The 17,575-nt window shown below is 36.6% G+C and overlaps 1 protein-coding gene across 1 annotated transcript; it reads right to left on the reverse strand.

Annotated features, from left to right (window-relative positions):
* Window positions 1–5: 5 nt before the first annotated feature.
* Window positions 6–5,188, reverse strand: LOC110908345 (transcription factor TGA2.3). The gene is made up of 10 exons (XM_022153274.2): window positions 4,967–5,188; window positions 4,042–4,109; window positions 3,786–3,902; window positions 3,491–3,556; window positions 3,211–3,270; window positions 1,634–1,711; window positions 1,482–1,533; window positions 952–1,223; window positions 540–785; window positions 6–450 (listed from the first exon to the last, which is right to left on the reverse strand). Exons 3-10 carry the CDS (start codon window positions 3,849–3,851, stop codon window positions 304–306), a joined length of 987 nt encoding a protein of 328 aa, XP_022008966.1. The 5' UTR covers window positions 3,852–3,902; window positions 4,042–4,109; window positions 4,967–5,188; the 3' UTR covers window positions 6–303.
* Between the last annotated feature and the right edge of the window lie 12,387 nt (window positions 5,189–17,575).

The following is a 17,575-nucleotide window of genomic DNA, read 5'->3' on the forward strand; positions in this document are numbered from 1 at the left end:
CATAATGAAACATGTAACCACAAACTTGCTATTAACAATAACTGTCTATTTCCACAACATACTACTACTAGTACCAAATACAAACCAATTTCAAAGCTGACACCAAATTATTTATTATTGTAATTTATGATGAGTTGAAATATGATTCATAAAAGACTAAAGAAAAAGTCAACACCATCACAGCAGATTTGAAGAAGAAAATACCAGGAATGAATTTGTTATAGATAGATGCTTGGGCCCCGCTTTCTTGTACACCAAGTTATCTTCTTTTTAATGTATACAACGACAAAAGGATTTGGTGAGTCACTCACGAGGGCGTGCAAGCCATAAGGAGCTCAGAGCTCGAAGCCGAGAGGAATAGTCATGAATGGCAATGAGTGCTCGAGCTGACTGGCGTGTTGTCAATATCCTATGCATTTGTTGGAAGGTTTGTTGCCTCAAATTGTCCGCCTGGTAAAAAAAAAAAAAAAAAAGATAAATCAGAACGAGATACATACAGAGGTTTAGGGTTTAGGGGATGGATGATAAGCTAAGCTAACCTGTCGAATGAAGCCCTCTAGGGTTCCGAGTTTACCCATAGCCATAGCCATCTGACCCATGTAGTTGGCTACATTGCCGGATGAATTTGAGGAACCAAGAGACCCTGCTATGGTCTCCGCTAGTGACTGCTGCAATGCTTCCATCCCTTGTGACAACGCGTCCTCCGCCTGCTGTGATGACTGCTGTAGGTTGCCAATCGCCAACAACTGCTGCTCGGTTAAAGGTTCCAATTGTGTTATAAGCAGCTGCAACCCAAAGTTTCACACACATCACTATTTGTCTTTCTTTTTATCAATCAATGTTTGATTGATACCAAAAACCGGCTGGCTTCATAAACAAATATCAAACTTATTCATCTAATCAAAATCAAGAAGACGCATCGAGACTGAAGACGAATGGGATATTATTGACCTTTAAGAGTTCTGATGAACGGAATCCACCTAACCAGAGAAAACACCTTTCGGCGGGTGTTTTCCACATTCCCGAGAGAACATGAAAGACGTCAGCCTTAGCAGCATCGCTTTTTATTCTGAAAATATCTTCATAATGTGCAACAACACCATCAACTATGATCCTCAGTTCACCATCACCCGCATGATTACTAACTGCCCCTTTCAGCTCATTGATTCGGCGGTTGTGTTCGTCCAGCCACCGTCCATATTCAACATCAAAAGCCAACGCTCCTGTGCCGATTTCGGTTATTACTTTATCTCAAATGAAAAAAAAATATATATATAGCTAAAAGTTGTTAAGTGGGTTAACTGTGTCAACCCATTTATTTAACCCTGTTTACTAGTTCAAATTCTTAGTGTTTCCTACAGATATAACTCTATATTCTTGATCAAGAAAGGTTGCTATATTTATTTATTAAAATCTAAAACTCCTACTTTAATGATAATATTCATTTAGAAGAATGAATATTAATTACAGAAGGGTCTTACCATTTCCACTCATTGATTGAGATTGTTCCCCTGAACTTGAAATGAAGATGCCCTTCAGAATGGAAAAAGGAATTCAGTTAGACAATTGAGATAATTTTCAAAACTGAAATTGAAAAGAAACGTGGAGATGATAATGAGTAGTCAAACCGTACTTGCTGCCGAGCGCGCTGAAGCTCCTGCTCAAGTTGGGTCAGCTTCATTCTACTACTTTCCAGCTGTTGGACATAAGCCTATAAATCACAAATTAATAGGTAATTAGTTTCAATGTTTTTTCACATGAATTAAGCATATTATCCCATGATGAAAACAAACTACTTATACTAAATATGGTTGCACCGCAAGTAAATACACCAAATATAAGGCTATTTACGGAGTTTTGGAATTTTAAAATTAAAAAAAAAAAAAAAAAACAAATCCTTAAAATAAATGACCAAGGAACATATGTTAAGCAATAGACTAATTATTTGAAAATCATCTCAACTGTTATTGATTATTTATGTTGATGCAATTTGACTGAAATTTGATGAAACTGATTGAAGTTCATGTGATTCCATTAAAATTTATTATTTCTCATTTCTCAAGGTTTAGAGATTTATCATTTTAATTTCCATGTCCATCCTTTTACATATATAAAGGTTCCCGTTAAAAAAAACATATTTAATGATTCATAATTAGAAATTCTCTTCGAGCCGGGGGAAACAGCCTCTCTATTCCTACGGGGTAGAGGTAAGGCAGTCTACATCTTACCCTCCTCAGACCCTATCTTAGCTTCGCTATTGCTGGGATTTACTGAGTATGATGATGATAATTAGAAATTCTCTCTCTAAATAACCTATTAGAAAGTGTAAGCACATATTCATGTATAATCTATTTCACTATCAATTGTTTCAATCTCTAAATCCATCACCTGACACATTTTTGATGGTTCACAAATAGAAATCCAAAATAAATTTATTTAATATGATATAAATATAACTACATAATAACATATATACACAAAATAATATATTGTGTTATATGTATAAAATTATATTATAAATGTATAAAAAAATAAATTTGCAATTATGCATATACATACACATCGTAAGTAAAACTTCTATCTATAAACTCGTATTACAACAATGCATGATCCTGTTTGTTTACATTCACTATTTATGTCAGTATGACTATTCCTACTGTCAAAAACTTTAAACGGGTGTTAAACTTCCTCGGATCTTGCATAACTATTCCTACTGCCAGTAGTATAAGATCGGTCTAGATATAACCAACATATGATCATAACTATTATGAAAATAAAATAATGGGTAGCCCACACATTACATTTTGAGTATGAAGTTTATCATGTCTACCCTTCCCACAATGCTGCTAATTAGGGGTGTTACTTTTTTGGGCCGAACCTACAAACACAATTTGGTAAGCGGGTCGGGTTTGACTGGTCAAAGTGGCAGACTCACGGGTGGCCCATTTAACCTGTTTATTTTTATAATTTTCAAGGAAAATATGTTTTATGTAACAACTTAAACTGTTTGTGTCAAATTTTTTGAAAAGAAATAAGGATCAGGTTTTATATATTAATATGTACTTGTATATTTGTTTAATATTTTTTTAACTTTGGAGCATTATTATGAGCCGTTAAGTTTGTGATTAACGTCAAGTAATTTCACTAATCCCTAAAATACAGCTAAAAAACAATTTGACAAACCATAAAAACAAACTAAAGAAAATTTACTTTCTTCCGCAGACGGCTCTTTCTTGCAGCTTCACGATTCTGAGCAAGCCTACGAAGTGTCTGAAAAATACGGTTAAATAAAAATCAGAAAAACTAAAAAATGATTCCAAAAACACATTACGTGTCCCATTACAAAAGCAGTTTATTGTAAGTAAAACTGTTTCCTTTATTACAAAATCTAGCTACGCGTTTTCTTTTTGTTTTCAAACTTGGTTACCAAATGTTTAGCAATTAAAAAGAAAAATATGAATTTGTAACTGATAGATAGTCTCAAACAAACCTTTTGATCCCTTGACTTATCACTGGCATCAGAGACCACAAGCCCATGTGATTGACCGCTATGAAACTGCAATAATATAACACACACTGCATATTAGAAAATTTCAACATAATTTCCACACTAGAGGCGGCTATTTGGACCAATTTACTTAAGCGAGTCGAATAAAAAGCTTACTAAAAGGGGAACATGTCATTAAATTTTATTCTCAAAATATATTTAAATCTCGTTACTTAGCACATACCAATTACTCTAAGTACATTATTACGCTAAGAATACTTCAAAAAAAACATATTACCCCCAAAGCTTTGTCTTCGGTATCCCCATCCGTTGAAGTATCAACACTGGGACTGAGTTCTGCCATTGTCGATTCTCAGGTAACACAAATGATTAAATCTGTATCCAACAACTGACTCTGCGTACATATAATCTCAAGACATTAAATTAAGCAAAACTAAAGGTGAGGCTTAACGAGATCTTAAGAAATGGAATTATATATATAAAGAAACAAAATTAAATAATGTAATGTAAATGAAATAAGAGCAACTCTTCACCTCATTAAGAACTTGCAGTGGCACACGTCAGAGATACAACAACGAGGCAATTAATCTCGGTTTACGATCTGAGCATCATCAAAAGAAAAAAAAAAAATCTGATTTAGTTATCCACCCAAATACAATGTTGAAAAGGCTCCTAATTTTATTCAAGCAGACAATCTTTTATGAATTGAGGAAGTTATGCATACTCCTGACACATGAACTACCTCTATGCTTACTACAAGACATGATAAGAACAGGGCAGGCTACATGTATATACCACTAACAAGTCATACGGCTGGGATTCTCCATAGCCCGTATAACATAACAATAAAATAAGGTTTTGTTTTACTAGTGGTCTGCAACAGTTATACTACAGCCCGTGGGGGTGGTGGTGTGCACCCCATCAAAACATGTACCTACTGCTACTACTACTAACCGGCCCGAGGACACTCGAGGTCACGGGTTCGAAACATGTTTCAGCCCCTCGGGTTGGCAGGGGTTTCACCGCCAGGCAGCGTTGTCGGGTCGCTAGCTTGGGAAGGGGGATCCCTTCCGTGGTCGGGGGTACCGTGCATCTACCATTTTTTTTTACTACTACTACTACTAGAAACCACAGCTAAAGCTATACCCAAATGAACTTAATGTGTAGATAATAATTAATGTCAACCTAGTACTTGACAAACACATGTTGGTTCATAATCAAAACCCCAAACAAACAGTGGGAAAACAAAAGACTACTTCCACCATAAATTGAGAATCTTGAAGCTTTATCTCAATTCCTTTAATAATAACAGACACAAAAACCCAATCCGTCTGCAACATCAAAATTAAAGGGTAAAAGAGGATGAAATGAAAACCCAATTTCATTATCATCAGGTCAAGTGAATCACAAACTTAATATGTATGTGGGTGAAGAACTTCAAGGGTTTAAACAACTTACCCAGAAGTAAAAGGTGCAAACTTTCACCGATTGATTTGAAAGAAACAGGGATCAGGCGAAGAAGGCTGGTGACCCAGATGGCCAACCGTAAGAGTTGTAGCAGAAATAGAGGGTGAAATCGCGAAGAAACGAGTGTGTCGCAAGGTGGTCTGCGATTTTGACTTTTTGATCCAGGAGACTTCCCAACGAGACTGGTCTAGGGGTTTGTTTTTAAAACAATTGAAATTATGAGAAAACAGTGGTTTTTTTTTCCACTTAAGCTTTCTTTTAGTTTAGTGGTCATTTGTTGGGAAACCAAAGTTTAATATTTACAAGGTTTAATTTAGTATCATATTTAAAGAGAGGGGTATTGGACTGTAATTATCTTAATTAGAGGTTATTAGTTATTGACAGTCCCACTTTTGAATATTCATTCCATCAGTCTCATCTTTCACCTATTTTTCCTACACCGATCCCCTGTTAAAAAAAGTTAACGAAGTTAAACTTTTTTCCAAATTACAAACAGTTTTTTAGGGCTTTTGATCAGAACAACGATACAAGTTCATTTATGTAAAACTTACCTCGAAATGGTGCTCCAAATGGCTTGATTTTTGTTAATTTGAAATTTAAACACCCGAATTGAAGCGTCGTTTTCATCGTTTGGAGCGCCGTTTTGAGGTAAGTTTTACATCAATGGACTCGTATCATCGTTCTGATCAAAAGCCATAAAAAACTGTTTGTAGTTTGGAAAAAAAATAACTCCGTTAAGTTTTTTAAAGGGGGACCGGTGTAGGAAAAATAGGTGAAATGTGGAATTGGTAAAGGGAATATTTAAAGGTGAGATTGTCAATGGCCAATGACCTCTACAGGCCAATTCGCCTTAAAGAAAAAAAGTTTAGAGTATTCACATTCGAGCTTCTATATTAACAAATACTATATAATATAAAAAAGAAATAGAGGAAATAACAAAAACACTACTACATTGTAATCTTTATAATAGAGAAAATTTTATAGATATTAAAGTAAATCTTTGTATTTAGAGGCTCATATCCAAACCTCTATATTATTATTGTGAATGTGTATAAAAGATAAAGAAATAATAAAATAAGTTACTGTAAGTATGATAGAGATATAAATAGAATATTTCATGTGGGAAAGTTTTGAAAAGTAAACATTATTCAGAGAAAATGTGTTTTTTAATTAAATTATACAAATGGAGATAGAGACTCCAATGTGAATGCTCTTAGCTGTTAATATATAGATGGAGATAGAGACTCCAATGTGAATGCTCTTAGCTATTAATATATAGATGGAGATAGAGACTCCAATGTGAATGCATTAGCTGTTAAAAAAAGCTCTATTTTTTTAGTTTAGCAATCTTTAGCAACTAGCACATTTTTAGATCTTTGTTAAATGGTGCATTCGACTACTAGTTTTCATTAGTCATTGTCTATTTTTTATGTACAAACACGACCTATATAAATTTTTTTTAACATAAACTCATATAGATCAGAGAATAACCTTTCTTTGTTTTCTAAAAATCAAACAATCGACACACTTTCTTTGCCTTTCATCGTATACTATAAACCTGTTTTAGGGAATATTTACTTCATAAAAATAAATACGTTATAGGAAATCAATACTGACACAAGGACACTTTTGCGAAATATCAAGAGAATTTTACACAAAACCTAGCAACTTTTGTGCCTGACCAATTGACGACTAATCACACAATTACATGAGTCATAATTGGTAGAAATCTTGCCAACTTCTGCCTACGTTTCACAGTTTATGTCATGTGTTTTAATAATGTGATTGGTCATCCATTTATCTAAATTGGGGAGTTGTTGAATCATAAAAGAACTAGTCAGTCAAAACTAAATAACTGATCAGTTGGGCTTCACAGAGAATAAAGATTCAAATTAAGTGTGAAAGAACTGCCCTTCCCAATGAAATGACCGATGAAGACATAAGACTTGTCGGATAAAAAAATTGTTGAAAACAATAACAATTGCTAATGTGAATAACTGTTGTTGAAGGAACAATCGTTGCTATTAGACAATACTTGTTTTGTAGGACAAAAGTTTTAGTTTAATGTAACAGTCTTTAATGTAAACACTGGTTTGTAAGATTACTATTTATTTTATAACAACAACTCAGTTAGTTATTTTGATTGTTAGAGCACCCATAATAGAAGGAGAGAAAAAACGGGTGACATGGCACACACCCAAAATGTTTCTCTCTCCTACCCACTCACAATTATTTCTCTCTCTATAAAAACAACACCTACTTTCCTCTCTTCTTCCTACACTCACAACACTCATGTTTTTTTTTAGTTTTTCCTCACATATAAAAGAGTAAATTGCCATTTTAGTCCCTGAGTTTTGTCCAAATTTGCCACTTTAGTCCAAATAGTTTTTTTTTGCCTCTGGGTCCTTGACTTTTCCCTTTTGTTGCCATTTTGATCACATACACTAACTCAATCAAAAAACTCCATCTTTAACCAGGGGTATTTTTGGGATTTTCATTTTAAATGTTTTCAATTGCCATTTTGATCCAATTCCAAAAAATCAAAAAAATTAAAAAAATCTAAAAAATAATAAAAATTCTAAAAAAATCATAAGAATTCTAAAAAATTCTAAAAAAATCCAAAAAATCCGTTTCGCGCGAACCGTTTCGAACCCGAACCGTTTCGAGCTGAACCGTTTCGACGCGAACCATTTCGACCCGTACCATTTCGACCCGTACCGTTTCGAAGCCGAACCGTTTCAAGCCAAACCGTTTCAAGCCAAACCGTTTCAACCCGTACCGTTTCGAAGCCAAACCGTTTCAAGCCAAACCGTTTCAACCCGTACCGTTTAGAAGCCGAACCGTTTCAAGCCGTACCGTTTCGAACCGAACCGTGCCTTATCGAACCGAACCGTTTCGAGCTGAACCGTTTCGGCCCGAACCGTTTCGAACCCGAACCGTTTCGAGCTGAACCGTTTCGTCGCGAACCGTTTCGACCCGAACCGTTTCGAGCTGAACCGTTTTGACGTGAACCGTTTCGACCCGTATCGTTTCGACTCGAACCGTTTCGAGCTGAACCGTTTTGACGCGAACCGTTTTGACCCGTATCGTTTCGACCCGTACCGTTTCGAAGCCGAACCGTTTCAAGCCGTACCGTTTCGAACCGAACCGTTTCAAGTCGTACCGTTTCGAACTCGAAACGGTTCGAGTCGAAACGGTACGGATCGAAACGGTTCGCGACGAAACGGTTCGGTTCGAAACGGTTCGCGTCGAAACGGTTCGGTTCGAAACGTTTCGCGTCGAAACGGTTCAGCTCGAAACGGTACGGGTCGAAACGGTTCGCGTCGAAACGGTTCGGCTCGAAACGGTTCGGGTCGAAACGGTACGGGTCGAAACGGTACGGGTCGAAACGGTTCGCGTCGAAACGGTTCAGCTCGAAAGGGTTCGGGTCGAAACGGTACGGGTCGAAACGGTTCGCGATGAAACGGTTCAGCTCGAAATGGTTCGGGTTCGAAACGGTACGGGTCGAAACGGTTCGCGATGAAACGGTTCAGCTCGAAATGGTTCGGGTTCGAAACGGTTCGCGCCAAAACGGATTTTTTGGATTTTTTAGAATTTTTATGATTTTTTAGAATTTTTATTATTTTTTTAGAATTTTTTGGAATTTTTTTTTTATTTTTTGGAATTGGATTAAAATGGCAATTGAAAACATTTAAAATGAAAATCCTCAAAATACCCCTGGTTAAGGATGGAATTTTTGGATGGAGTTAGTGTATGTGATCAAAATGGCAATAAAAGGGAAAAGTCAGGGACCCAGAGGCATAAAAAAACTATTTGGACTAAAATGGCAAATTTGGACAAAACTCAGGGACTAAAATGGCAATTTACTCCATATAAAACTTAGTTCTCTCTCTTTAAATACAACTCCACCCATAACAAAAACACCAAAGAATTGCCACATCACTAAAACAAAAACACAAAACATCCTTATTGTGGATCGTCTTATATGTCACTTTCTAGATGATGTTAACTGATGTCGTCAGCTGTTACTCTATGTGTGTAAATAAATCATGACATAGTCATGATACTAACCGATTATTTTAGATTTTTAGGAGTACAGTTGTGAGGTCATTAGGTGAGGGGATCATAAGTTTGTAAACACATGATTTGATGAAATGAAAATTTGTGATGACTTCTTTGTAGATGTTCCTTGTATTTGATTGATTATTATTTTGTTGCATAATTCTATTTAGAGTTAATTACATCGTTAGTCTCTTTGGTTTATGGAATGTAACAACATGAGGTACTAATAGTTTAAAATAACATTCTAAGGTTTTAACGTTTGGTTTTATAACATCCTAGGCCCTTAAGGCTAACTTTTGTTAACTTTTTAGTTAAATTTGAGTAAAGTGACTAAAATACTCTTTTAGGAGTATTATTGTCATTTATCTCTCTTTATTAATACATGGACTATTTTTAGTTGCAACTAAAAATATTTAATAAAATCATATTTCTTTATTTAATAAATGGGAACTAGGGTTGATGTCATAAAGCCAAATTCCCCTAATCTAACGCAGGAATTTCAAAATCATGATGTCAATTCCTAAATTGATGGTGTCATGATGTCAACTAAAGCAATCGGATTAGAGCGGGATCCGAATAACTCCCCTTGACCCGATCTTATAACTTACGCATCGTATAGAAAACCCTAATCTACCGAAACCCTATTCTAAAAATTCCGCCGCTCTTTGCAATCGAGCTTCGAACAAATTTAGTCAATTACTTCGGTATTTTGGTCTCAGATCCATGGCTATAGAATCAGTTTACACAAGTCGACCTTCGAGCTTGAAATCGCATGTAAGTAGCTACGATTCCTTGAATTTTTTTTATGTTAATCAGTGATGATATGGCAGATTCGTGTTCAATTTCATCGCATCTGGGTTTTTCTTCATTTATTGTTCTGATGAGGTGTTTTGTTCTGGTTTTTATGTTAACCAGTAATAATTAGAGTTTGAGATTGTGATATTTACAGGTTGGGTTGAAGGAGAATTCTTATGTCAGAAAGTATTGAAGGGTTTGATTATTGAAGTGGGTTCCAATTGTAATATTCCGCAATTATTGTATTATTCGTTTCCGTGTTTTTCGTACTCAACCATTGTAATCCGAGACTTTTGATCATAATGGAATTCATTTTTTTCTCAATAATTGTTCAATCAAACATAGGTGTTATTCATATAATCATCAAGACACGTTTAAATCATTCAAAAATTGACTTATGTTGTGTAAATTCGATATTCGAGACCCAATCAATCAATTATTGTGTTATACTATGTTTAAAAAAATCTTGTTGGAAACTCAAATTTATATAAATAATAAAAGAGAAATACATAAAACAAACAAATCCATGACATTAGGGCCCAAAAAAAATATATTAATGAGCCAATTTTTAACTTTCCATATTTTTTCACCACCTTTAACCCTAATCTCTTCCCTATAAATACCCACTTCATCCATCACTTTTCCTTTGCCATTTCTCAAAGAATTCTTCCCACTTGAAAGTGAGTTCCATCTTCTTTCACCTTTTTCTCTTCTTCTTGTTTTTATTTGTGTTTGCATAATTCCCCATTTTGGTGAAATCCTTATGGAATGTCACCAAATGTTTGCCATGGTAAACAGATATGGTGCATCACCAAAATAAGGACCAATCTTGGGTCTTCTTTTACATGTTTTTTAACCTTGAATTGTGTCATCTCCATCTTACGCTTCTAACGATGATCAATTATTATAATGCCTAACTTAATATTGTCTTACTCTTTATTATATGTCTAACATTACTAACCATGCTAACTTCTTTAACCATGCTAATAATCAGTAGCATTTTATTCATGCTACTAACCACTAACCCCTTTAATTTTGTTTCTAACTCATTTAATCCTGCAATTTAATTTTGGTAAGTTCATTCATTTATTCTTGCAATTAATTATTATTATTATTATTATCAAAATCATTATGGACTACAGATATATATACATACATATATATATATATATATATATAGGGTAAGGTTCATGCGAGAACCACCTTTATTGCGAGAACCGCGAGAACCAATGTGAACACAACCTAAAATAGCTAAAAAAAACCCTAAAAAATCTAACCCCCACCCCTCCCCCCCCCCAAAACCTAAACCCCCCACTGTCACACCCCGGCCGCGTAAAACAACAAACCGCGGCGGAAACACCGGGGAGTGATGCGACAGAATTATTGTTTCAACAACCATGGTAATTAAAGTTATGCATTATTAAGATTAAAGTTCATATTGTCTTTGAGTTCAAACTAAAATAACATAATTAACAGTCTTTTAAGTCACTAAGGCCCGAGTCCGCCTAAGTGAAGTACAAACATCATCATGCATTAGCACCTGAAACACATGTAAAAATAAGTACGTCAGCATAAAAATGCCTGTGAGATACATAGGTTTTGTGTTGGGATTGAACCCTGCCAAAGGAACAGATAATAAAAGCCAAAACTGGATCAGAGCAGTGGATCCAGAATAAGCAGATGTTTGGTTGCAAGTCTCTCCCCTTGAAAGTGGTTTCAACATCTGCTGACCTCCTATCTGCTGATCATGCAAACTGCTGACATACAACTGCTGATCAAGTCAAAGTCTGATTGAAGAACTAAAGCTCTGCTGCTCAATCTACTGCCTTGTTTCAAGCACTGCTGATCATGACAAGTACTGCTGGGTTCACAGCAGTGGAAGGATGCAGCAGCACTTTATGCTTACTTTATGTATTGAATTGTAACATCAGTAGTTAGCATAGCAGTGTTTGTATAGATCAGAGGTTAGAGTTTGTTAGGAGGTTAGATGTCACTTTCATGGTGACGTCAGCCTAGATGCTCAGTGGTTTGCAAGTGCCTATAAATAGAACAGTACTCTGTACTGTTCTGTTTAGCTCTTTTCACCATCTTCTTCCTACACGAACAAACACTGAGCTCGGGCTGAGGGGGAGTTTGCGAATCATACATGCATTGTAATCAGAGTTTAAAAATAAATTTAATCATTTGATTCTGTGTTGAAAATGTATGATTGAAAGCATTTCTTCTGTTTGATTGTGAAAAGTTTGCTTCCATTTAAATTCCGTTGCACTACTCTTTCATTTGTTCATCTAAATTCAAACATAAATCACAATCAATCCAAACTCAGATCCTAACAATTGGTATCAGAGCTTGGACATTCAAATTTGATTCAACAATCATTTTGACGTAAATAGTTCAGCTCGAAATTGTTGATACTGATAGTTTGTTCGTTGTGTTGAAAAACAGAGTAAGGTTTAATCACCGATAAAGTTGATTAATCAGTACCTGTAAAACAACCAGGATGTCGTCACAGTCTCAAGATGATAAGAATAACATTGGCTCGCTTTTTAGACCTCCTATGCTTAAAAGAAATGAATACAACATCTGGGAGAGAAGGATGTGTCACATCCTTGCTCAACAGAACACTGGATGTTGGAGGTCTGTTGTTTTCGGTCCTCATGTTCCTATGATGCCAAGTGCTGAGGACACTAAAAAGTTCGTTCCTAAACCAACTGAAAATTATACTGAATCTGATTTTCAGAAGTTCGAACTAGATGCCAAAGCATTTAGCATCATAGCCTCTGCATTGCCCAATGAAATCTATGCTGGGCTGTTACACTATAACAGTGCCAAGGAATTATGGGATGCATTGAAGGAACAATTTGGGGGGACAGAAGAGGTTATCGAAAACAACCGGGAAATTCTGAATCAGCAGTATGAAACATTTTGTCACATCAAAGGGGAATCACTAACCCAACAATTTGAACGTTTCAGTTGTCTCATCAGTGAACTAAGGCTTGTTAAGGTTACATTTCCAAATGCAACCCAAAAGAGCAGGTTCCTTAGATCACTACCAGAAAAATGGGACACAATTGCTTTTGTCACTAGAAATTCAGCTGAGTTCAAAGATATGACCCTGACCCAACTCCATGGTAGACTCCTGACCTATGAAAGGGAGTTAAACCAGAAAAGGAAGTTGCAAGAGTCTGGTAAAGTTGCTGATGACTATTCATTTGGCAGCACAGCTCTGTTTGGTCAGGAAGAATCTGGTAGCAGCAGTAAGGATCAGAGTTATGATCACTTTATTGACATAACTGCTGGGGGTAATTTTAACAACTCTGATTCTCACTCTGCAAATTATGCTTTCACTGCAAATACTGAAAACCAGATGTCAGACAATTTGTGCTTTGAGCTGAATGATTTGCAACATTTTGATCCCACTGACTTAGAAGAGATGGACATCTTGCATCAATTGGCTTTGCTTAGTGTTAGAACAAACAAATTCTACAAAAGAACAGGGAGAAAATTCCCAGGACTTCATGGGAATTTAAGGGTGGGGTTGGATAAATCAAAAATCAAGTGTTTCAAATGTAATAGGCTAGGTCATTTTGCTAGGGAATGTAGGAATTAAACCACTGGTCCCATAATCACTCACCCTGGCTCAAACCCTAGACCACAACAACAAAATACTGTGCACTATACCCAATATGCCCCTGCAACACATGTTAACATTGCTCATTATGCTGCTACCCCTGTGCCTGTGCATTATGTTCAAACCACTGTTCCACAAATTCAGTATGTTCAAGCCCCTGTTCCTCAGGCACAAGTGCAACCTGCTGCACCTCAACAAGCTGCTCCAATAGTGACACAACCAGATCATCAAAGCTTTTTCACACAAGGCTTTGTTGATTGGAGCAACATGCTTGATGAACTTGGTGATGAAAATTTTGCTCTCTATGCCTCTAATGATGCTTTTGATGATGAATTTTGTTTGATGGCATTAGAGTCAATACCAGAAGGGGTTGAAACTGAAGGTGAACAGCTAAGTGCTGAAACAGTGGATGAAGTTGCTGAAGCAGTGGTTACTGCAGTTACTAGTGAACTACTGCTGGGAGAAAATTCAGAAACCCTGCTTGAACCACTGTCTGACCCCTGGTCCAAAGAAGACAAAAGGGAAGAAGAAAAGAAGAAAGCTAGTGAGGAAGAAGTTAGAGCTGATGAAGAAGGTGATCATCAATGTGACTGTGCCATGATGGCTGCTGCTAAGGTATCACCTCAAGTTCTTGAAAAACTGTGTTCAGACAAATGTATTATTGCATTTGCTAACATCAAAGAGGTAAATGAAAACCTTAGGAATAAAGTCCTATCTGATGAAGTCAAATTTGAAAAGTCATTAAAAGAACTTAGAAACAAATTGACTGAAAAAGATAAAGAGATCAGCAGTTTAAAAGAAGAGCAGAGCATAACCAAAACTCAACTCCAAACTATGGTAGAAAAATACCAAGTTTGCAAAAAGGAGTTGGAGTCTACCCAGATCACCTGTGAAAGATGGGTGGAGTCTTGTAAAGGGTATGAGGTTATGCTTGCAAAACAGCTTGAAAGCAATGTTAAATTTGGTATTGGACATAGAAAATATGATGATCTTGAAAACACTGCTGGAAAACAAGCTAGTTCAACTGAGATAATTCCAACCAACAAAAATGGCCAAGAGGTTAAAATAACCGACAAACTTGGTAACAAAATTACTCTGGAAAGATCTGTGGGATCCTCAACTTTTGAGGAAATTGAGAAATACCAATTTAAACCCACATGGTCTGATGAGTGTGATATCCTGGAAAATTTCAAACCAATGGATTTCACAACCACTGATGGTGTAAAAGCTCCAAAAGCAAGAATCATTCCTATCAAAGATATCTCAACAGAGGTTCAAAACTCTGTTGCAAAGGAATCTGAGAAAAGGAAGAAAAGAGAAAAGATTAAAAACCTATTTTGTGATTTCTGTGAAAAGAAGAATCATCTAACAAAAGATTGTTTTCATCTAAAAGCACATGATCTAAACAAAACAAACGTCATTGTTCCTGCTGAAAGCTGCACCATCTGTGGTAAAAATAATCACAAAACTAAGGAATGTGTGTATCTCAAAAACTTTGATGAAAAGAAGAAAGAATACACTGCAAAAACATCTTTAAGTTCATCAGCATCATCTGTTAAATTCACCAAGAAACAACCACTGTTTGTCCCTGTCCAAACTGCTGTCACAAAACAGTTGAACCAAACATCTGTTCAAAGGGATGTACAAGTGACTGATGCACCTCCAGCCAATCATTTCAGAAAAGGCAAGGATAAAGCATCATACCAAAGGATTCCACACGTTTATGAGGCTTACAAAAAGCCCTCTAAACCAAGAGTGAACATGCATCCTTTTGGTTATCAACAGATGATGGGTCAAGACCCCCAACAGTGGTTAGAGAAAAACATTCTCAAAAATGTCCAAACCCCTGTGCTAACCACTGTCGATACATCTGCATCCATCCCAGACACTGTTGAGACCCCATCCAAAGCCCTGTTGGCTTTGGAGACCTTTATGAACTAATCCTTTTACTTCATGTGCAGGGAGCTTCTGCATGCTTAGATAGTCTTTGGTATGTAGATAGTGGAGGCTCCAGACACATGACAGGATGTAAAGCCCTTCTTCAAGATTTCAAAATTCATGGAGGGGGTGATATATCCTTTGGTAATAGTAGTAAAGGAAAGGTTCTGGGGTCTGGTACAGTAAAGTCTGGAAATGTAAAATTTGAAAATGTCAATCTTATTGACAATCTAAAATTCAACCTCCTGAGTGTATCTCAAATGAGTGATAAAGGGTTTGACTCATTCTTCACAAAGGATTGTTGTAGGATTGTTGGACCAGAAATGGTTAGTAAGATTGAAGCAATAATCAAGAAAGGCACAACAAAACTTGTTGCTCAAAGAAGTGGCAATGTTTATGTTGTTGACATGTCAAGAGAGTGTCCCAGAGCTGATGCCTGTCTGTTCTCAGCTGCCTCTAACAAAGAGACAGAGCTATGGCACAAAAGACTGGGACACACAAATCTCAAAACAATCAATGAAATTTCAAAAAATGGCTTAGTGAGAGGCTTACCACAAAAAATGTTTTCATGTCCTGAACACTGTGTTTCCTGTTTAAAAGGAAAACAGCATAAAAGCTCTTTTAAGTCCATTGAAGAGTCCAAAACAACCCAGTGTTTGCAAATGCTGCACATGGATTTGTTTGGCCCAGTTCAAGTCATGCGTCTCAAAAAGAAGAGATATTGCTTGGTTATTGTTGATGACTTCTCTAGGTTTACATGGACCTTCTTTTTACACTCAAAAGATGAGACTGCAGACATTTTGCAAGACTTTGTGACACAGGTTGAAAAGCAATTTGACCTTCCAGTAAAAGTCTTCAGGAGTGACAATGGCACAGAATTCAAAAATAAGGAGTTGGATGCCTTCTGTGTGAAGAAAGGGATTGTAAGGCAGTACAGCATCCCTAGAACACCAGAGCAAAATGGGGTTGTTGAAAGAAAGAACAGAACATTGATTGAGGCTGCCAGAACCATGCTTGCAGATTCAAGTTTGCCATTAGCTTTTTGGGCAGAGGCAGTAAACACTGCTTGCTATGTCCAAAACAGAGTTTTGATCAACCCTAGGCACAAAAAGACTGCTTATGAAATTCTGTATAAAATAAAGCCATTAATCTCATATTTCAAAGTTTTTGGTTGCCCATGTTTCATTCTAAACTTAAAAGATTCTATCTCAAAGTTTGCAGCCAAAATTGATATGGGATACCACCTGGGATACTCAACCACTGCTAAGGCCTACAAAGTGTTTAATACACGGACCAAAGCAGTGGAAGAGACTTTGAATGTAAAGTTCAATGAACTTTCATCAATAAAAATCCCTGCAAATCCTGCAGAATTGTTTGATCTTGAAAAATTCACTTTTGAAAATACTGCTGTCAAGACTAATAGTGCAGGTCCATCAGAAGATTCATTACCAGACTATGGATATGAGATCATCATTCCTCAAAAGTCTACTTCAATAGGGAGAGCATCAGTTGTTCAAAACAGTTGTCAAAGCTCAACCACTGCTACCTCAACAGTTGTTGACCAAAGTAGCCCTTTAACCACTGCTTCCACCTCATCAAACACTGCTGACAAAAGTCCTCAAATAGTGGATCAAAGTCAGCAGGTGTCCACACCTTTACCCCCTATGCCACCACCTTTTGAAGCCACTGCTGGGTCATCAAAGTCACCAGCAGTGGTTAGCTCAGATGATACACATCTGCAGCCCTCACCACTCAATGCCATTGTTCCATACCAAGGAGAGCTTATCTTCTTGAAATCTCATCCACCAGATCAAATCATTGGCAACATAAATGAAGGGGTGCTCACAAGAAAGCAGTCCCAAAACATTTGTCTTTTTGCAGGTTTTCTATCACTCCATCAGCCAGTCAAGTACCAAGAGGCACTGAAAGACAACAGCTGGGTAGAAGCAATGCAAGAGGAGCTCCAACAGTTTAGAAGACAACAAGTATGGGAGCTTGTTCCATTGCCAGAGGGTGTGAGTCCTATTGGCACAAAATGGGTCTTTAAAAATAAAACTGATGAAAGGGGTATTGTTGTCAAGAATAAAGCCAGGCTTGTGGTTCAAGGTTTCAGACAAGAAGAGGGCATTGACTATGATGAAACATTTGCCCCTGTAGAAAGAATTGAAGCTATC

The sequence above is a fragment of the Helianthus annuus genome, chromosome 14, assembly GCF_002127325.2.
Source record: "Helianthus annuus cultivar XRQ/B chromosome 14, HanXRQr2.0-SUNRISE, whole genome shotgun sequence".
Classification (NCBI taxonomy): Eukaryota; Viridiplantae; Streptophyta; class Magnoliopsida; order Asterales; family Asteraceae; genus Helianthus; species Helianthus annuus.

Excerpts from the sequence above, each read along its gene's own strand:
- LOC110908345 (XM_022153274.2), bottom strand. The coding sequence starts at position 3,851 with ATGGCAGAACTCAGTCCCAGTGTTGATACTTCAACGGATGGGGATACC. Across the intron at positions 1,712-3,210 it reads AGAGCCGTCTGCGGAAGAAA|GCTTATGTCCAACAGCTGGA; the intron begins GTAAATTTTCTT and ends TGTGATTTATAG. Across the intron at positions 1,534-1,633 it reads TTCAGCGCGCTCGGCAGCAA|GGCATCTTCATTTCAAGTTC; the intron begins GTACGGTTTGAC and ends TCCATTCTGAAG.